Source organism: Callionymus lyra, chromosome 5 (assembly GCF_982586985.1).
Source record: "Callionymus lyra chromosome 5, fCalLyr1.hap1.1, whole genome shotgun sequence".
In the NCBI taxonomy this organism is placed as follows: Eukaryota; Metazoa; Chordata; class Actinopteri; order Syngnathiformes; family Callionymidae; genus Callionymus; species Callionymus lyra.
The window spans coordinates 12,183,028-12,204,907 of NC_141822.1; the positions used below are offsets into that span (position 1 = coordinate 12,183,028).

The 21,880-nt window shown below is 38.5% G+C and overlaps 3 protein-coding genes across 3 annotated transcripts in view; 1 reads left to right on the forward strand and 2 right to left on the reverse strand.

Annotated features, from left to right (window-relative positions):
- Positions 1 to 1,057: 1,057 nt before the first annotated feature.
- On the reverse strand, positions 1,058 to 6,996 carry hpse (heparanase). Its single transcript, XM_087790960.1, has 12 exons — positions 6,741 to 6,996; positions 4,906 to 5,012; positions 4,669 to 4,794; positions 4,410 to 4,583; positions 4,098 to 4,269; positions 3,764 to 3,811; positions 2,963 to 3,056; positions 2,733 to 2,833; positions 2,558 to 2,672; positions 2,343 to 2,464; positions 2,133 to 2,279; positions 1,058 to 1,818 (listed from the first exon to the last, which is right to left on the reverse strand). Exons 1-12 carry the CDS (start codon positions 6,965 to 6,967, stop codon positions 1,659 to 1,661), a joined length of 1,593 nt encoding a protein of 530 aa, XP_087647086.1. The 5' UTR covers positions 6,968 to 6,996; the 3' UTR covers positions 1,058 to 1,658.
- An 872-nt stretch (positions 6,997 to 7,868) lies between these two features.
- On the reverse strand, positions 7,869 to 11,975 carry tmem150c (transmembrane protein 150C). The gene is made up of 9 exons (XM_087792461.1): positions 11,946 to 11,975; positions 11,825 to 11,871; positions 11,270 to 11,344; positions 11,157 to 11,204; positions 10,020 to 10,046; positions 9,883 to 9,950; positions 9,697 to 9,824; positions 8,487 to 8,664; positions 7,869 to 8,408 (listed from the first exon to the last, which is right to left on the reverse strand). Exons 2-9 carry the CDS (start codon positions 11,827 to 11,829, stop codon positions 8,218 to 8,220), a joined length of 720 nt encoding a protein of 239 aa, XP_087648587.1. The 5' UTR covers positions 11,830 to 11,871; positions 11,946 to 11,975; the 3' UTR covers positions 7,869 to 8,217.
- Positions 11,976 to 12,514: 539 nt separating this feature from the next.
- dnah2 (dynein, axonemal, heavy chain 2) overlaps positions 12,515 to 21,880 on the forward strand; it is a 46,902-nt gene continuing 37,536 nt past the window's right edge. Inside the window, 13 exon segments of the mRNA XM_087790961.1 lie at positions 12,515 to 12,584; positions 15,807 to 15,867; positions 15,943 to 16,107; positions 16,696 to 16,924; positions 16,983 to 17,093; positions 17,156 to 17,394; positions 18,360 to 18,551; positions 18,649 to 18,806; positions 18,886 to 18,973; positions 19,702 to 19,907; positions 20,511 to 20,640; positions 20,968 to 21,150; positions 21,596 to 21,810. Coding sequence (XP_087647087.1) covers positions 15,841 to 15,867; positions 15,943 to 16,107; positions 16,696 to 16,924; positions 16,983 to 17,093; positions 17,156 to 17,394; positions 18,360 to 18,551; positions 18,649 to 18,806; positions 18,886 to 18,973; positions 19,702 to 19,907; positions 20,511 to 20,640; positions 20,968 to 21,150; positions 21,596 to 21,810 — 1,943 coding nt within the window. The 5' untranslated portion in view covers positions 12,515 to 12,584; positions 15,807 to 15,840.

Sequence of the window (21,880 nt, forward strand, 5' to 3'; positions counted from 1 at the left end):
GGAGAAAATACACGTTTTTGTTTTGAATTTTTTTGTTGTAAAATAAACTAAATCAAATCAATTATTGTTGTATAACATACATGGTTTTGTTTCACACGTGCCAATGGTGGTTTCCTCTGCTGATGTTTTTTTATCGATGTACTGATCGGCTTCGCATGATTAACTAAAAGTACGATAAAGTAACTACTTTATTATATAAGCGATTTTATTGAATTTGAAAAGGATTTTAATCTTTATATTTAAAAGGCGACTTAAAAAACGACTAAAAAAAATGGATCTAGAGAAGTTTATTTCTTAATTATTGTAATTCGAACTCTGTAAGAGGAATGATGTAATTCATTTTGAAAGTATTCGAATTATTTAATTCAATTATTCAATAAAAACATTTAACCTTCAATATTGAATTTAATTCTTTTTTTTTAATGGTTAAAAAATAAAAAATGTTAAATTCATCCAATATTCCGATGGCACTGATAAACTCGACAGAAATACCCCAAGATTTAGTCACTTTGCACCTTTTACTCGAGAACAGAATCTGGAGAAAACTTTTACGATAAGACTTTTGGCGGTTTTTCACAATAACTTCCTCTGATAACGCCGTCATTGTTGACTCGTGCGTCCGGCGCCCTCTACTGGTCATTCTGGCGGCTTTCGAAGTTATGTCGGACCACAGTTTCTTCTCAAGAACTTTAAATGTTTAAATAATATTTTAACGTCGCCTGCTCTTGACCACTGACGTCATGAAAACCATTATTTAATAAACATGATGAAGTGACGCCATTTGTGAAAGAAACGAGACACGTTTTTATGGCGGTAAGTTACACAATTCTAATCTCTTTTTCTCGGTTTATGCGATGTGAAAATACTTTCAAGTATTTTAAGTATTCATGACAATAGCGACATCTATCGACCTCTTGTAAAAATGGCACTTAGTCTAGCCTAGCTGAGTTAAGCTAACGCGGCTAATGAAAAAGAAAAAAAAATCCATTATATAACTAAGCTAAAGTTTTAGACATATTGTATATAATTTAATAAAAATTCCCTTACTATTAATAACGTAGACAACACATGTTATTAAGATATAAAGTCACTTTTATTTCAAAAGTATTAAACAAAAAGTATTTTATTTTTATTTGCGATATTTACGCAAAATATATATATGTAATGTGAACAAAGGACAAATGAACAAAGAATTCCTAAAACAATGAACTTCATCAAGTTCAAGTATAGTTGAATTATTAAAAATATAAAAATTAAATTAAATTGATCATAAGCTGACTTTACCTCGTCTGTTTTTAATAGTTTTACACTGACCTTCTCAGGCCACACTTTAAACTGGTCCTTATCACAATACTTAAATACAAATAAACCATTTTTTTAATTGTTGCAAGACTAAAGGTTTAAATCCTTTTGTTAACTTGGTATCTGTAGTCATCTTTTGCCCCGACCCTGTATCCGCTGTGCTTTGATCCCGGGGGAGAGTCCGAAGAAAGGAGGTTGTTAGTGTAATAAAGGTTTCTGCCACCGAGTTAGTGATGCAGCAGACATGGGGAGTTATTTAGATCAGTAGTGATGACGATGATGTCATCGTGATGGCGATGATGTCATCGTGATGGCGATGATGTCATCGTGATGACGATGATGTCATCGTGATGACATCACAGGCAGGCCGGCGCCCGGGCGTCGACGAAGACGAAGTAGGCGAGCGAGAAGGCGGGAAGCTCCAGGTGATCGGACGGCGCCAGGACACGCCCCCTCACCTCGGGAAGAGTGTCGTCGTCCACCATCTTCAGCACGGCGCCGTTCAGCCTCACCCGCCTGAGAGAACAGTTTCCTGTCAGGTGACCACGGTAAACCTCAAGAGTTCTACGTCCTCAGTACCTGATAAAAAGTATCAAATTAACTTTTAAATTGTATAAAAGTGAGTGCCGTGTGTGTTTGAGACACAACGAAGTTAAAGTCTTTGCTATGAGACGGGACTTGACTTTGGATGGTAGATTAAATTAAGAGCCTTCATGATCATCACATAAAAAGATCTTTGTTCCCCCAAGTTGTCCCGACTGGCAGCTGGACCTGAGTGGTGAACCGTGACCGGTCACATGGACTAGACAAAGACTTCATTGAAGGAGAACCTGGAGTAGAGTCCGTCCTCTCCCGGCTGCTCCGACTCCAGGATGAAAGACTGGACTGTGCTGGAGGAGATGAGCCCAGGCAGCTGGATCCTGGTCGGGTTCCTCCGGAGGTTCATGGCAAGAAGAGTGACGGCGCCGGAGCTGAAGCTGAAGAAGAAGAGAGGAGGATGATGAGCGGGAGGAGGGACGAAGGAGAGGAGGGTTCTCTACCTGGTCTTTCTGGCACAGTGAAGATACAGACGAACCCGCTTACTCTGGCTGGAGGCAGAGACCTGGACCGACAGAACCTCGGGTCCGACGAGTCGCTTGTAGAGCAGCGACAACCAGTAGTCCTGCCGGGCATCAGGAAGTGACATCGTCACTCATTACCTCAGCCAAGGAGGTCATTTTGTCAAGTTATAATAACTAGAAAAGTCAAAACTGACAGGAAGAGGGTTCAAGTCATCGTCGATGAGGTGGTAACTTCCGGACCCGATCAGAACCTGCCGCATCACCACGTCCAGTCCGGACCTGGCGGCCAGTCCCAGTTTGTCCAGCCACCTGTCAATCACACCCGACATGAGAAGCGTCCGACGGAGGCGCTGGTGTCTGTGACCTCACATGAACCCGGCAGCGAACGTGTCCGACAGTCCGGTGGCTCCTCCTCCGTAGGCCGAGCTGGTCTCCCCGAGCCAGACGGGTTTCCTCGCCCGACTCACTCTCTGTGATGGAGAACACAAACATGAAGACCACCTGTGACCATCCTGGGCCTTCGACACTCTCTGGGTCAGAACCCACCCCGTTAATTGTTTATCAAATGTAATTGGAAATTAAGTGATGATGTCATCTACCTCCAGGACCTCCTTGATCTTGCTCTGCAGGGTGTCCAGGACTTCGGGGTCCAGGAAGTCCTCCAGAGACGTGTCTCTACCGTTGACGTAGTAGCTAGAGAATAGAAGACGTAAATGAAATGAATAAACAGTCTGACATATGTTACCATGACAACAACATTTTCTAATAATCTTGGAATCTACACTGGTCACCTGAACCAGACTCGTGTGGACACAAGGATGACTTTGAAATAATAATACGATTTACGAGTTCATGGTGGACTTTGTTCACTTGTTTCTGTTCCCACAGAGGAATTTGTCTAAGGGTGATTCTTTCTGCGCCTCTAGAACACCCTCCCACTGGAACCGTGGGCTACTAAGAGCCTGGACACTTTTAAGAAAGGCCTGAAAAACTTTTTATTTAAAAGCTTATATAATATTTGTTGATTTTGAAAATGACTTTCAACCTTTAACCTTTTTAACTCTGCTGTAGCACTTTGGGGTCATGTATGACAAAAATTGCAATATAAATTAAATTTATTTTAATTATTTTTGTGGGTGACTTTGTTCACCAGGGACTCTGTCCACAGGACGACTCTGTACACAAGGGACTCCGTCTACAGGAGGACTCCGTCTACAGGAGGACTCTGTCCACTGGAGGACTCTGTCCACTGGAGGACTCTGTCCACTGGAGGACTCTGTCCACAAGAAGCTTTGTCCATGGGTGTCATTGTCAATGTCAACGTTTGTTGATCGGACTTAAATTGAAACGCCACATAAGAAAGGGTTCGATTGTAAACCAAGTTATCAAGTCTCACTCACTGGTGCCAAGTGATGGCGTCCACCACGCCTGATCCCGTCTGCATGAACCTGAAGAACATAAAATAATTCATGATCTACATCCTGAATGACAACACCATAAACTGTTAGAGCTGAAGTGAGGAGATAAGAGTGGAGCACTGTACGTTTCCTCTTTTAGTCTAGACACTCGTGGGTCTCTTGAGTTCATTTGGACTCAGTTAGTCTTTGTTTGATACATATTTATACATCGAGTTGCGACTCCGCCCCGGCCAGACCTCTGGTGATGGTCACTACACAACTATATAACAACTATTCATTCAGAGATAAATCCTGATTCATTCTCATCATTCCTCACCCCTCCAGGATGTCCACTCTGTGGTCTCGTGGCTGTCCCACATCTGGGCCGAACAGTCCTGCGTCCTTGTAGAACTTTGACTCTGACATTATATGTCGCAGTTCAGCGAAGTCCAGGCCCAGTTGGTGCCCATCGACCCGAACTCCAGCCTTCTTCTCAAAGCTGTTGGGTTCTGAGGACACAAACATGGTGATGGATTGTTGGTTCATATGTGGGTCCAAGAATAAAGCCCTGAGGAACACCTGCATTCTCAGACACGTGTGAGTAAGGCAGTTTAGGTTCCTTCTCTTGGTGCTGAAGTGAGTCTCTTACCGTTTCCGAGCTCCCAGGACATCCGGTAGCGCCTGGACTCACAGTACTGGAGAAAGGAGCGAGCGTTGCTGCTGTTCCAGCTGTTGTCAGATCTTCGGAGCAGAGCGTTCAGGCCGAAGATCAGATCCAAGCCTGAGCAGTTGCTGAAGGAGTGGAGGAGGTCCACGGTCGACTCTGACGAGACAAACACGAGTCACGATTCCAGACTTTGGAGCGGAAACACACGATGTAGCTTCTGTCAAAGCATTAGGCAGCAGACCTGAGAAGTGGACTCGTCTGTACTTCCTCTGCAGGTCTTCCTTCATCAGGATCAGTCGCTGCGTCGACCACTGACTCTTCAACATCTTCTCCACAGGTGGTGACAGTACATCGTCACAAGATGGCGCTGAAACAGCAAAAGGAATGACAGTTCCAGGAAGTGTTAGCTGCTACATTGACGGAGGTCAAAGGTTATCCTAATAAGTAAGTTATGGTCAGCGTGAGACAGGAAGTTTACCTGAGCTCACTTCGCGAGGATCAAACACCATGAAGTCTTGCCTGGTTCCTCCGAACCTCAGGAAGGCTGGACTCAGTTCTTTAGCCAGAGTGCGGACCTTCCTTGAGCTGCAGAGTAGAAGATGTTCAGACTATGAGAGACAAAACTTTTTCTTGATTTAACTTTCACATCATGCTAGTGTGTCCTAAGACTGTTATGGATTTATCATCCTTCAGACCGTCAACGCTTTGTGTTTGTCTTCTATTATTATGTGTAGTTGCATTGCTACTATGATCTGAATGTAACAAACACATGTGTACGACACCAGGGTCAACGATACAATATATTGCAATACTGTATGAAGAAGGATATATTTGTAGTATTGTCGAGTACTCGACTCTGGTGTTGCAGAATTTACAGACCACATGACTCTTGACGAAGTCGTAACTTCTTTCATTTGTTTTGAAACCAAAATATGTCCAAACATCAGCTTTAAAAGCTGCTGGAGCCACTGTATCCTCTTGTCCTCATTGCTGGCATCTCGCAGAATTTTTTTCCCCCTTTAGCTGTGACGTGATGGCCGCTGCCATCTAGTGGCCGGAAGTTAATTTGCAACAAAAAAATTAATATATCATTCGAAAAAATAAACTATTTTTTTCGATGTAGTACTGATGAATAGCAATACACTATTGTAAACAAAAACATTTATAAGAAAAGATCTGGAAATCCAGACATATATAAGTTTATCAATATTTTCTTACACACATAATCAATGTACCTCTGTTGGGTCTATGCTAGAGATTCTAATCTCTTTTTTCAGCTTCAAAAGGTTTTCTTTCCAGGTCAATTTTTCTTCTTTTTTTTCCATTCGTAGATAGTTGCTGATGGCTGCAGGAAGCAAACAAGTCCTGACAAAGCTCTCCACGAAGCGGAACAAAAACAAGATATACAACAATGGTGACTGTGAATGTAAAATATGGAAAACGGTTATTCTAGAAAACCTTAGGCGTCCATTTCATGTAAACATGTCAACATATGTTCAAAAGCGTCAAAAGTGTGAACTGAAGATTAGTCAAAAACATCATGTTTCAGTGACAACATAAATATTTTAACTAATTTTTAGAACAAGCTTATTTTTTAAACCAAATGTACAACATTTCATGATTAATATCATGTTTAATCTTAATAGTAAACTATACATTTTTCAAAATAAACGTTTCTTATTTAAGCTCCACACAACCAGCAGCAGTTTTTTTAAGAGCTGCATAAAATAATACAATTTAAAATAAATAAATGAAATAAATAAAAAAACAAAAAGAGCCAAACGAATTCAGGAAAACATGTGTGCGGGTCCAACATTTGTTTAAAGTTTTACAAATTAGAACCTCTGCTCATCGTTGGAGGAGTGAGATGTCAACTGGGTGGAGGCCACGGGGCAGGTCTGTGGAAAAATACTAAATAAAAATATTTACTTTTTTTTAAAGAAAAATACTTTTCCTCCAAAGCATTACCGTCTTAAAAGTTTACTTGGAGGAAGTTCCTGGACAGATGGAAGACTCGACTTCCTGTTTTTCTTTGGGCGCAATGTCAGAACTATCTGGAAAAGTACATTAAATTAAAAAAAAAATTTTATATTTACAGTCTCCTCTTGCTTAAGAGCTAAAGAATCTTATGTCCTAAGTTTCCTTCAGAACATCAACATGTAGAAGAAGTGGTTTGAGGTTCGTCTTAAATTACTTTTAATTTAATTTGGAGTGAAAGGATTGAAGAATCTCAGCTGACCGAGCTTCGTTACTGTCATGTCTGCAGGTCCAGATCTTTCCTGGACTCAGATCTCGGTGGTTCTGGTCTCTCACCTGAGCAGCGACATGAACTTCTCTTCTTCAGCCAGACTCGCGTCAATCGTGACGGACAAGAACCGTCGGTCCACCCGCCACAGGACCCGAACCAGGTCCACGTCCGGAGCCACGATCCGGACCCTGCTGCTCGAGTTCCTGGTGTCGGTGTGGTGCCATGAGGAGCCGCGAAGATCCGCCTGGACCGTCAGGACCAGAGGCAGGAGCAGCAGGAGCTCAGACTTCATCACAGCAGAAAGTACAAGCGCGACTGTGGCATCACTTCCGGCTTCAACTGCTGCGAGGTGTGAGTTCTGACAGTGACGCTTCTGTCCTTCAATCTCTTCCCTCCTTCACTACTTTACAACAGTTTTACCTTCAAATATTCTGCAAGTTATATGTAAAGTGTTTGCTCTACGACGAGTTTAAAGCTCATTCTATCTCTAAACTTTCTCTAAGCGAACGAAAACATGATAATCTGGTCCTTCATGATTAGAATATATAATATATAATTATATATTTTCAATTCACAGCATTTCAAAAATACCTTTTTAATTTAATAGTGATTACTTATTTACAACTTGTTTACACCATTTCCCCGTTTATTTATAATGGCTTTCTTTTTGTTTTTCCTTGTCGTTGTATGTTTTTCCTTGTGTGTACATTAACATTTCATATACATTTTCCTTTTTATATTAACAATGTCTTGTTCTGCAAGTCTATTTTTAATGATCAAAACAGCACAGGCTCCCTTTTAAAGCTTCATGAAATAATTTAGGTGTTGTTATATATTGGATTAGAATAGTGCCAACTTAAAATTAAAACAATATTGTAGTAAAATATTTTGTTTTAAAGTAGTAAAACCACACTGTAGAACATTTTATTCAAATCCAATTGAAAAATGTATTAGAATCTTTGAATATCTCATGTTATAAGTATATCTTGATATTAATATCCCTTGATATTCACCATTATTTTAGTAAGATGATCAATATCATGTGCCAATAGCTTATCACCAGTACCATGAGATACTATTACGAGTATCACAAGATACTATTGTAAAGAGATATATCTCGGATTCCTTCCAATGCTTGCTCAGGACGATCATATGCGTTTAAATTTGTAACCTTCTAAATTCAATATAAAAATGTAAGTATGAGGGTGCCACTAGAAAACACCAAAATAGTACCGAGCTACATGACCATTTGCTTTTATAGGTTGTCACATGATCGTCTGCATGTCACATGATTGGCTAAGAGTTCGATCACGTTGTCTTAACTATTTTGGTATCGTTCGGTGGCAAAAACAAACATTTCAATAAAAGTGTTCTTTCTAAAAAATGAAACCTTTCAGTATTCTGATGGCTTTCATATGCTTACATAACACAGACCAGACTCAGAATAATTTCTTCAGCATCTTTTCTTTGGAAGGTTAAAGGAAGACAAACAGGCTCCGAGTAACTTTACTGACCCTTGAATTATGAAGTTAGCGCCGCGAGCTAAACTAAGATTCTGTGAGATTTCACTTGAGGTTTGTTGGCCTCAGGATGCCACTCGGTGCAGCGGAAGTTGAAGTCGTAGTTTCCAAAGTCGACAGAAAAGCTGCTTATGAAGATGAGGACGTTGAAGACCATCCACCACTGGCTACAGGGGGCATTCAGGCCCAGGAGCTCTGGCTCCCTTAACATGTCTGTGACCCCGAGTTAAGGAAGAAGAAAAGTGTGCAGCAGCAGAAAGACTCTTGACTCAGTCGGCGTTTAAAGGATACGGCCGATCATAAGAACGGTGTTGACGCCGGACGTCATGAAGCGGACAGTCAGGTTGATCATCTGATCCAAGTTCTTCTTGCCCTGGTTGGAGACAAAAGTCTGCATCCAGCAGTAGATGATTGACATCAGGGAGGCGATCAACAAGCCCAGGCGGTGAAAGGTACCTGCGGTGGTCACCTGAGACAAGAAAGAGTCTGACGTCAAGATCAGGTGAGCAAGTAGAAAAACTATTTTCCAGACACAACAAATCGTGTGAATCACATTTTCTATCGCTAATTTTTGAACGTTTTTAGAGAATCATTTTTTTGTGAGTTCTTCTTTGCTTTAGTTGTTGGTGTGAAAACTAAAGAATATTGGCATTGAAATAAAATATTGCTGAAAAAAACCATTGGCATTGAAAATAAAGTTATTGGTTAAAAAAAACAATACTGTAACAGAAAATCAAAAATGGAAATATATTCAAATCCATATATGGTTACAGCCCAATTCCCTTTTTACATCCAATAATTTGTTTTCAATGTTTCAATGATCAGATTTCTCTTCAAGGTGTCGCTATTTTTGAAAGCAGGGGAAGAGTTAAGGGAAACCAAAAGATATTGGCTTAAAAAATGGCCTGAAAACAGTATATTGGCAGTTACTTTATTGTATTGAAGTAGGAAAACCACATAGTAATGAAAAGATAAATCAAAATAAAAAGTTCAAGAAAAATATTCGATGTATTTTGTTAAATTTCTATTTCCACTTTTATTTTCTATTTCAATATTCAACCAATGTTTATTTTTAAAAACTCATTAAGCTGGTGGATCAATAAGTCACACCCTGAAGTGGACATTGAATGATCTGGTGAATCATAAAACATTTTTTTAATGACAAAATAATTTAAAAAAGAAACATTTCAGAGAGTTTCATGAACGGGAATCAGGGTGTGAAGGTGGTTCTCAGCAATACAGTTAGTAATGTTCCATGAAAAAGTGACTTAAATGTTAGTGATGATGTCCTAGTTTTTGTGTAGCTTTAAAACTTTAAATGAAGTGAATTATTTAACCAATCATAAAGATTCAAATCTCTTAAAGACCACAGAAAGTTACCTTTGCAAGCTAGGCTCAGTTGAAAGTTTTGACTCTTAAACATTATTCCATTTTTGTTCTGTCATAATAGAAGGTCCATCTCATCTTTGACGCCAATCAACACAGTGACCTTGGAATTCACCTGGAAGTTTGCAACAATCGTCATTCCAATGCAGCTGAGCGAGAAGACGGCGAAGCTTATGCGGTTCAGATGAACGCAGACCTTCTGCTCCTTCAGCTGCAGGAACCGTAGGTAGCTGACGAAGAACGCTGGGAGGAGCAGGAGGAGGAACAGAAATTGAATATTCAAAAAGTTCTTTTTTTTTACCAAGAAATGCGGACAGGTTCATGACCTGGCTGAAGATGGTGTCGGCCACAGGAACCGTTCCTGCGATGCTGAGGAGAACCACACGTGGTCAGTGAGTCTGAGGTCATTATCCAGGGTAGAAATAGTGACACACACACCTGATGTAGACGCAGAATCCATTGTTACTGAAACAGATATGAACGACAGGACAGTTTTAATAAGAACACAACGCCATCCCAGCAGATGATGAACACAAGGGTTAAAACTTCTCAAAATTAACCAGAAATAAGAAAACAATTAATTATTAAAGCTGCATCAACGGAGCCCCTAAGGTGACTTGGGGGAAGAAAACAATCTCTCGTAAAAGATCTTAAGAAGTTAAGAAAGATCTTGAGAAGTTATAAAAGATCTTAAGAAGTTAAGAAAGATCTTGAGAAGTTAAAAAAAGATCTTAAGAAGTTAAGAAAGATCTTGAGAAGTTAAAAAAAGATCTTGAGAGGTTATAATAGATCTAAAGAAGTTATAATAGATCTAAAGAAGTTATAATAGATATTGGGAAGTTAAGAAAGATCTTAAGAAGTTAAGAAAGCTCTTGAGAAGTAAAAAAAGATCCTGAGAAGTTATAATAGATCTAAAGAAGTTATAATAGATCTCGAGAAGTTTAGAAAGATCTTGAGAAGTTAAGAAAGATCTTAAGAAGTTAAAAAAAAGATCTTGAGAAGTTATAATAGATCTAAAGAAGTTATAATAGATCTCGAGAAGTTAAGAAAGATCTTAAGAAGTTAAGAAAGATCTTGAGAAGTTAAGAAAGATCTTGAGAAGTTAAAAAGATCTTCAGAAGTTATAATAGATCTAAAGAAGTTATAAAAGATCTAAAGAAGTTATAATAGATTTAAAGAAGTTATAAAAGATCTAAAGAAGTTATAATAGATCTCGAGAAGTTTAGAAAGATCTTGAGAAGTTAAAAAAAAGATCTTGAGAAGTTAAAAAAAAAGATCTTGAGAAGTTAAGAAATATCTTGAGAAGTTAAAAAAATAATATCTTGAGAAGTTAAGAAAGACCTTAAGAAGTTAAGAAAGATCTTGAAAAGTAAAAGAAAAAAAAAGATCTTAAGAAGTTAAGAAAGATCTTCAGAAGTTAAGAAAACCCTTGAGAAGTTAATAAGATCTTGAGAAGTTAAAAAAAAAAGTTCCTCATCATCCAAATATATAAAGATCCTGAGAAATGGTTTTGCTAAAAAAGAAATGTAATCTTTCGTGGAGATACAATGAAACAAACATCTCATCGCTTCTCACCTGCCCGTCAGATGGTGATCCTCCTCATTCCTCATGGCGACAGATCTCCTGTGGACCAGCAGCACAGGTGAGTCAAGAGATCAGTGACGTCAGAGAGAGACACCTGGACTTACACCACACAGAGTCCCACGGCAGTGATCAGAGAGTAGATGGATGGGAGGACCCTCAACAAGCCGCAACTCTGCTTCCTGCACATATATGCATATATTTATAACTTCATATTAAAAAGTCTAAATTAAATGACAACAGAAAACTAAACACATTTTGAAGTGTTTACTAAATGTAATGGATAAAATATTATATTATGAGGTTTTTTTATTCCAACAATTCTTCAAAAGGGTAAAGGTGTGTTTTACGATTAGTTTGAAAAACTGACAATGATGGATATAAATGTCTGATATAAAGAATGAGGATGAAGATAAGAACAGTTCCTTCGACCATATGTCCGAACTACTATGAGGCAGATGAACAGATGAAGGAGTAAAAATATGGAACAATGAAGTATAAACGACTGAAAAGAGGACACATTTAGAAATTGTGTCATCTGCTAATATGACATCCTCATCATTCTCACATGACATCATAAACTATCATAAATGATGGTCACATAATTGACGTTGACGATTGAAGTTATATATTAAAAGTTAGCTTCTCTCACACTGACCCACCTCATGTTTGTATGTTTCAAAACTGGCTGGTCCTGGAGAAAATAATCCTGTAAAAGAGAAAAAAAAAAAATATATATATATATATATATATTCTCCAAACAACGTCTCCGTTCAAACATACCTTTTGTCTTCAAAACAAAGTGGGTCGACTAGTTCAACTCTCTAAATTTATATATGAAGGAATTTTAAACCTACAACAAAAAATCATGGCATCAAGGTTTTTATAATGTGTCTCTATTGTGTAATATTGAGGCCAGTTTTCCTTCCCATTGTTTATCTGGAAATAACATCTGATAAAACTAGCTTTAGTGATGTTATTTTAAATGATTTAAGAAACATACTACTACTACTTGAATTAGAAGTTACTTGATTATACTTGAGGTTTTAAAAAGTGTTTCATGTATACGTAGAAGAAAACGAAACGTTATTACAGAAACGTAAATATAAATATTTTGTTACTTTTGATCAACTGAATAACAAAAAATATCCCATGAATGTGTGGACTTTCTCTTCCCGATGATTCAACCAGCACCGACAGCTGGACACAAACATCTAAAATCAATGTTGACTGTGACCTTCTTATTTATTGAATAGCACTAGATGATCACGTGACCTCCGGGATACAAAACAAGCCCCGCCTCCCCCTGCAGTCCTGTCTGTCATGTCGTCTCCATGGCAACCAGCCGTCTACACAGAAACACTCGAGCTTTTAAAAGTTTACCTGCGAGATTTGATCCCTTTTCTCTCCAAACTACTCAACGTAAGCTTTTGACTATATTGTATAATCGACTGAATTAAGCCATTAAAAGTGTGAAATGTTTATTTTGAGCGCGCGTGCATGTTTTAAGCTAGCTCTGGGAGTTTATACAGTTTGTTTATGCTCAGAAACTTTGCATGAATCATTTTATTTATAAAAATAAAATAAAAACTGTTAATGTGTATTAGCTGGAATCATCATAACTACACCCGCACAAAAAATATTTGCACTTACTTTTTACTTAATACAACTTCATGTACTATCAATCTAAAGGACAGAGTTGTACTACATACTACTAACACATCAAAATAAATACATAAAAAACTTAAATGAAATCGATTACTAATTTAAAAGTACTGGAAGACAGTTTTCAGAGTAATTTTAAACTGTGTTTAATCCTTTACTGCCACAAAGAAGTAATATTTTGAATAGTGCTCAATGAAGTCTTTGGAAATGAAAGCTCTTTGTGAGCTAAATATTCTCATGAAAGTACACCAGTACTGGCTCTTCACCTCACTCAGGTCATGTCAGGTCATCCATAAAGAGCCCATGAATAAAAGGATGTCAAAAAAGACTTGAAAGTGTGTTTCTTAGGTTGTGACACATATTGTCTATAGAATAAGATTCTACAAATCAAAACGTTATACTTGAAAAATAAATTAAAGTACAACTCGAAACATTTTTGCTTCCAGATTACAAAACAGGAGGAAAGAAAGTGAAATAATGTTTTTTTAAAAAATGTCTCACAGGGTCACGCAGGTGCCACAAGAATTATGTATTTTGCCATTTTGTGATGATTCAAAAAACAGTTGGTCAGACTTTACTAAATTGACACTAAATGACATGATGCTGTTCAGATCTACGACACTTTTTAAATTTGTGTTCATTATATTGAACAAAAAAATATTTTTCTTGATGATTTTCTGCCAACATCAAAATATTCAGAACTTATTCAGTACAGACACAAACAAAATTTGTTTTACACAAACCTTTGTGTTATTTTTCTAACCTCTTTCTAAAACAGATGAATATTCACTACATTGAACCACTTCAGCTCAAACATGGTGGAAACATGTGACCCGACATATGGAATTGTCCTTATCCTTCATTAACTGTGATAGGTTCCACATTTGTGACGTATTTGAAAGCGGCTCACTTGTTTCTCTCTAACAATCAAAGCGTTTTGTGACCCTGGTCTACAAATAACCTTTACTCATTTACACTTGACCACGTTGAGCAGGAAATGATGACAATGATGATAAACGACATAAAGAACAATAAGTGGACAGTTCTTTGATCTATGATCTAGATTCTAGAACCTGTTTGTTCGATCGATTGAATGAAACTGAGTTGTGGACATTTCTTGAGGAACCTCAAGTGTTTGACATGTATATAGAAAAGTCTGAACTTTACACAGTAACTTAAATCAATTAAAAGACTGATTGAGTTTAGATGTTGTAATTTGACGCAGGAATCGATCAGTGCTCTTAAAAAAACATCCATAGTTTTACTGACAAACGTCTTAAATCTTAAACAAACGCGATTATGTTCAGAATATATAGTTGTGTTTACAAGAATAACAGTACTTTACTTTTATTGCCTTTAGTAGATTTTAACTTTAAAACGTTAGTTAAACTCTCACACTGACTCAGCTTGTGTATTTTAAAACTTGCTGATCCTTAAAAAAGGCAAAGTCTTAAAACCTTTAAACAAGAAAATATACATAAAAAAGAACATGAAATAAATCATCAACACAACATTGTCAAGTCGAACATACCTGTCTTCACATCGAACTGAGCCGACTAGTTCAACTACATTTATATATACTGTATATATATATCATCACAAGTGTTGTCTTTGTTCTTTTAAAAGCTTATATGCTGTGTAATGTGGATGAAATCTTCAAGTCTTCATACATTAAATCGCCTTTAAAAACAAGCTGCAACAAAGTCTGTATCGTTACATCATTTGGCTTTTTCTGTGGTAAACTTTGAGCAGCGTTAGCTACACCTAGCAGAAATGTCGACAGTCTCAGAAACTTTGCATGAATAATATTACTTTTGTTTTGCATTTAGCAATAAAGTACTAAGTCATTAAATGTGTATTGAAGATACAAGACATCACACGTTCAATCATCACATTAAATCAACACAACTCCACTTACAAACACAACTATGATTGTTTACTTATCAACACAACTTCATCTATCAGTAGACTTCAAACTATAGACAGAGTTGTGCTACACACTACTTACAAATTATTTTAGTACTTCATAAAGCAACAAAAAAGCCGATTAAGGTTTGAAAAAGGAATGAGAATGAAAATGAAAATGTTGAAAGGATGATATCCTGTGAGAAGCCAAGAATGCCCAAAATCTTTCCAATTCGTCCTACGACAATCTTTGACATTTTCCTTGATGCGTTGACAAAATTGCTACTTAATCTTTAAGAAAACAGAAGGTACACACATGCACAAAAGCAGCTTAAACAAGAAGGATCTGTCTCGCCTGCAATTAATACAAAACTCTGCATCGAGAATTCTGACCCGCTCTAGTAGAAGAACTCACATTTCTCCGATCCTTAAAACTCTTCACTGGCTTCCAGTTTCTTTCAGGATCAATTATATGATTCTGGTTCTTACTTTCAGATCTATTCATGGTCAGGCTCCTCCTTACATCAGTGATCTGATCCAGACTTACATCCCAGCTCGGGATCTGAGGTCTGTGGATCAGAAATCCTTCCAGACTGTTGCTCCTAAGCTTTGGAACAATCTTCCTCTCCCTCTGTGTTTGATGATCTACTGACTCCTTCAAAAAACTTCTTAAAACATTTTTCTTATGTGTCTTGATCTTTTAGAGTATATATTTTAACTGTTTATTGTTTTTGATTGTTAAAGCGCCTCGTGACCCTGGTCTAGAAAGATGCTTTACAAATTACTATTACTTACTTACATACTTACTTATCAGAAGGTGCAAATAAAATACAAATATACTCAAAATAACCAAGGTCAATCATTTATCTGTACACCAAAAACGTAAATGATGTCCATGATGTTGACAGACTTTCCTTTTGTAATCCTCTCCTCTAACATCTCTACCAGTCCTACATCTATCATCACTTCTACCATCATATATCTCGACCACTTCTTCAAAATAATGAGGTTTATTTCCTGGATTGACATTGAATCATGATGTATTTTTTTTAACATCTCTCTCACTTGCAAAAGCTCCAGTAACCACGAAGAAGCAGAGGAGAAAGAAATGGACGACTGGACATCGATCCGATCGGTACGATTGTAATGATTCAAATGTTGTCACATGAATATCTTTTAACTCTCTGCTGCCTCTGCTGGTCTCATGAAGCTGTTCGTCCGCTGCGTCTCTATTCCTGGAGTCGCTGACGAATCCTGGTCCGAGGAGAACCAGGAAGCGCTGGAGAGGTTCGTCAGCGACGACTCCATCACAACCATGGTGGTTTACCTGGACGTCCACATGAAGCTGAGGGTGGAGTTCACCATACCTGTGCAGGTGCGTCTCAGGAAGAAACTTAAACATTGTGATCACATTTTTGTTTTTCATGACATCGTGATTTTGATCACATTACGATAAATTAGGTCTATTCAACTGAAATTGACAGCCAGATTATAGGATGTCCAGCCTCTCTACTATGTCTATTATCTATTTAATATTTATCATAATTATTTTAAGGTTTATATTGCAACTAAGTGAGTATAAAATAAATAATTTGATTTACAATAATCTAGCAAATATTCACTGCGTTTGTTCATTTTTTTGTTGCAATTAAACATATATCCACTAGACGGCAGCAGTCATTACATCCTCCGTAGCTATAGGAACAATGGAATCCAGTGAGGTTCTGTTGGTGACTGAGGACAAGAGGATACAGTCAACTCCAGCAGTTTTTAAAGCTGATGTTGTGGCATATTTTGGTTTCAAAACAAATTAAATCAGTTACGACTTCGTCAAGAGTCATGTGGTCTGTAGATTCTGCAACACCAGAGTCAAGTACTCGACAATACTACACGTATATCCTTGTTACTACAGTATCAATATATAATATATGGTATATCGTATAAAGATAAAACCTTCTCACAGGTGACAGAGCAGTTGGTGTATTTCATCCGGGAGCCTGGTGCCATCATCACAGCGGAGAGCTTCGAGGCGGCGGTGCAGTTCGGCACAGTGAGGGGCGACCCGACCCGGAGTCTGCTCCGGTACATGACCAGTTTGCAGGCTCCTCTGGTCTCCCTCACAGCCCACTGGGAGAAGAACATGAAGAACAACTACATCAACGACCTGCACTGCTACCTGGCCACTCTCACAGGTGAGGCCTGCAGAAAGGTCACACCACACGGCTGATATTGACCGGTGTTGCTCGGCAGATGAGGTCCATAAAAAAGAAGGACACACGGTGCTTTATGTCCCCATGGAAGGTCTTCAGTTCAGTCCAGAGGAGGCGGTCAAGGACAAGAAGCTGCTGCAGAGGATGGAGAGTAAGTCTCTGAAACATCTTCTGAACTCACTGCAATGATCCACTCTGCTCCTCTCTTTCCAGCCATGGTCATCTACTGGACGGATCAGATCAAGGACTTCCTGAACAGACAGGAAGTGACAAAGATGAGGGACGGCGGCGGTCCGCTTCAGGAGATCTCCTTCTGGAAGAGTCGCTCGGCCATGTTGTCAGATATTTCCCAACAGCTGCAGAAACCTGGCGTCCAACACGTCCAGAGCATCCTGCAGCTCAACAAGTCTCTGTACGTCCAGCGCTTCTCCAGAATGACCACTCAGATCCAGGTGGGCCTCCTACACCTTTATGAAACCATCTTGTCTGTTTGTATTGAACAAAAGATTAATGTATTTCTTTGACATCATCATGAAATATTGATAACAGGTCAACAAACTGATGGTTGAATTTTTGTAAGCCCTCATTTATTGTGGATACTATGTTCTGAACCACCTCACATTAAGACAAGGATTTATTTTTTCACTTGTTTAAATTAACCATTTGTTTGAACTGACAAACTCAACATTGAATAAGAGGTGCAATCCCTCTCTACAACCCTCTTAGTAACGTTCATCTGAACAACTCCCATGCTTTGCCGCCCAGCCAAACCATCACACATTTCGATTAAGCAAAATAGACGTCGAATTTAAATACATTATTGTCAGTAGTCACAACATGGAGCAGTGTGTAGAAATAAATGGAAGTTAACAGTTGATTTTAGTTCATTAGCTGTTTAAAGCAGAGGTTGTAGTAGTATGTAGTATTTGTTTATTCGGGCATGTCAGTTTAAATCATCATCACACTCCCCATTAAAATATCATGCCAGTTATGTCTAATGTCAGCATTATAATCACAGAATAAATCATGTAGAGTTTGTGTTTCTCTTAGTTTTAACTAGTTTAAATGTTTATTTTTTGAGTAAACGTGACTGGAACTTGCATCTTGACATGTCAAGAGTCACAGGCTTTTGCTACCATTTAAAAATACCAAACACCTTTAGACAATAATAATCAATACAAAATAAATTATTTGTCTTTCTGTGTGACCCAGTCACAAATACCTTATTGACCGGTTGCCAGACCGGGACTTTCAGAACCACTGGTTTAAAGCTCTTGCAGGCCATATCAAATGAGTAATCATCCCAAATGTGTTCTCTAAGTTTGACACATGTGCACTAAAGACCTGAATCTTATTTTTCGCAAATGAAATGACGATTAAAAAAAAACCTTTAATCTTTATTCTGACTGTTGTTCAGAACTTCATGGAGGAAGCCCGGTCCAATCTGTCCTACCTGTCCATCCTGATCGGCCCCTGTGAAGAACTTCAGCGCCTGGAGTTGAACCAGATTTCCTCTAAACTGCGACACATCACGAACCTAATCCGCATCATCTGGGTCAACTCGGCTCATTACAACACCAGCGAGAGCGTCACCGGTCTCTTCTGCAAGGTGTGTCTCACTGGTTCTGATCCTGATAATACGAAGGAAATAAGAAAAGCATTTTTTAAATGAACATTCTTGACATTGTGTTTCTCCTTGATTGCAGGTGAGCAATGAAATCATTCACCTGTGCATCAGGAGCATCTCCCTGGACAAGATCTTCAGAGGGTACGTGACCTCCAGCAAGAAGAACCTGAACGAGTGCATCGACTGCTGCGTGTCCTGGAAGAAGCTCTACCAGGAAGTGGCTCAGACCCACCAGCAGTAAGAACAAAACCAAACACCTGATCTAGAACTTCCGACATGTTCTTGAACTTGGACATCCTGCCGTGTGTTCTGACAGGTGCTCCACAAAACAATGGGACCTGGACCAGAACAGCATCTTTGTTCTGGTGGATGTATACATGGAACGCTTCAGAGACCTTCTGGAGGTAAAGTTGTTTAAATCTTTATAGACAAGTTAACTCATTGAAGGTTTTTTTCAGCCGTTCAATTCACATAATTCAATACTGTGACCCCAACAATGTCCGTGTGTGTGTTCGATCTGCTGGTATTTAACGGCCAAACACAAATTCACAAGCATCAAGTACAACTTCTCAGTAAAAAAACAATCCTGAACTATCAGTGCAATTAGAAAAGTAAAACTGTTTCTGAAAGCAATACAGCAAATAATATAGCTACAGAGGTGAGTTCACTGAGAGGGAGTGAGACGAAGAGCGTGATGAGTGAGTTGTAGAGTGCTTATTCAGTTGAAAGTGATTTTAATGAGTTGTTCAATGTTGTTTCCCATGTTTGAGTTTGACTCAAATCAAGATATATTTGTTAAGTTTCACTTTAGGAATGTTTCAAGTCCTATCTGTCAAATAGTTCAGAATCAACATTACATTTTCATCTATTGATTAGTTGTGTCTTTAAACATTTTAATCTCATAAACTTAAAACATACATTTAATATTTTGTCTTTTCTTTTTTCATTTAAACTGTCTTTTCACCTTTTTCTCAACTTTCTGTAGTCAAAATACACCCAATTTTTTTGAGGCTTCAAAAAACAACATTTTCAACATTTAGGCAACATTTATTTGCGTTCACATGATCCGCCTGATATTAAACTATACAGTAATGTAAGTTAACAGAGTTTTTTTTACTTTGGTCCTCGTCAGGTGTGCGACTGCCAGCAGCAGTTCGCTCGTTGGGAGGACGGCCAGCAGAGGGCGCCGCCGTGCTTCAGCGGGTGTCAGGGACCCGAGTTCTCGCGCTCGCTCTCTGATCTGGAGGACAAGTTCCATCACTGCCTGAAGAATCTACAATCTGTTGGCACAGAAATCCTGGACGTGAAGAACGTGAGGTGGTGCACAGAGTTTAACAGGTTTGATATTATGTTCCTTGACAACAGAGACAAATTACATTTGCTACAAGTTTACAACTTTTTGTAGTTTGTAAGACTAGATGTGAAGTTACGTGTGGGCTGGATACAAATCTTGGGAAGTATTTTCAGCAGAAGTTAACATGTTTTATTTCAATAATAATATGCCTTATTTGAGTAAAAATACACTTTTTATTACGTTTACCATCTAACAAGCAAATGATGAATCATTTCATTCTAGCCAAGAATTTCAAACATGATGCTTTTAAAACATTAAGAATTTTAAATTATAATTTGTAATTTATTATCTTTAATAGTGTATTAAGGAGCATTTCTGAGGTAGTCAGTAGGATTTAAAATATTATAAAATATATCCTAAATAATACTGTTAATTTTTGGCTGCTCTTTTTTTGTCAGGAAATCTCATTTTTAGACTCTCACTACTGAAGTAACATGATCGCCGCATGGATATTTTTAAATAATATTTAGCACTATTCTGCCAAATGTACTAAAGATGTGTAGTAAAGCTGTTATTCCCAGACATCAAAAGCTGATTTCGCTCCATTTATATTGCATCAAATGACGATAAAAATGGTTTGTTTGCAGGTTTTCCACGGTGGTCAAGGATCTGGAGATGGTGATGCAGAACCTGATTGATTCTTTATTCAAGACAGTCAACACGGTGGAGGAGGGAGTTCGCCTGCTGGACATCTTCAGACCTTTCTCTTCTAGGAAGGTGTGTCTCTGTCACTCACCCAGCCTTTCTGTAATTTCTTACAGTTATAACATCTTTCTTTAGTCCACTGACAAGTCACATTCTACCAAAATAAGACTTCAACTTAAATGCTTAGATTGTTTTCTTGTATAGAAAAATCAACAATTACCCGATAGTAGACACTTTGTGAAAGTTAAGTTTGGGAAAATGTTTCTCTTATCGGTGAATCACAAAAACACAATCTTGTAAGATAAGAACACATAAAATCTTGATGTTCCTTCACTAACTAGTGACTATTAGAAAGTCTTATTTACTTAAAAAAAACTTGTGTGTGTAACACTGGTGCAGGGAATGAAACGCACCATCGAAGAGAAGGCAGAGGACGTCTACAACATCTTCAACAAAGAGCTGACGGTGATCCATCGAGAGTTGAACCACAGGACCAGTTCCATACCCGAGCACATGCCTCCGCTGGCAGGCCACGCCCACTGGGCCAGGGGCTTCAAGAGCCACCTGGAGAGTCGTAAGGAGGTCAGTCATTGTTTCAATTCACTGGTTATTTGTGGCACTTTTGGCTCATTAAGAATCAGACTTGAAGCTGTAACTTGAAGGTCAGAGATGGTTCAGATCCACTCAATTTTTACTTCCATCTCAAAGAGAGAACAACAAATGTACGGCAGAATTCTCGTCCAAATACACTGGAAAGTTAGGTGGACAAACAGAGATAATTAAGATATGTTGACCCTCCAAGAATAAAAAGACAATATAAAACACTGGTAAATACACGTTTTGTTTGGCCTCATCGCAGTAACGGTAGCTCTAATATCATTTTATAAAAACAAGATAATGTTAATACTTAATTTTACAACAGAAAATGTGATTATTCATACAACTCTTTATATATTTGGGTTTCTTTTGTTCCTCTGAAACAAACGCTGTTCTTGGTCCCACCAGTTCTTCTCTTTTTCTCCCTCAGGTTCTCCAAAAAGCTCCGTTCCTGCCGGAGACCTTCAGTCAGAAGCAGGTGTTTGCCACCTACAGCCAGATGCTTCATGTTCTGGACGAGCTGGTGAAGAAGGAGTTCAGCGAGTGGAGCCAGAACCTGGACAGATTTTACGTGAAGAAGCTGGAGCAGCCGCTGATGCTGCGCTGCAAGGACAAGGTTCCACGGCTGGACATCACCTTCGACAGGTCAGTGACATCACCTTTGACAGGTCAGTGACCATCAACCGCTCGGATCCATGTGTTGAGTTTCACTCTT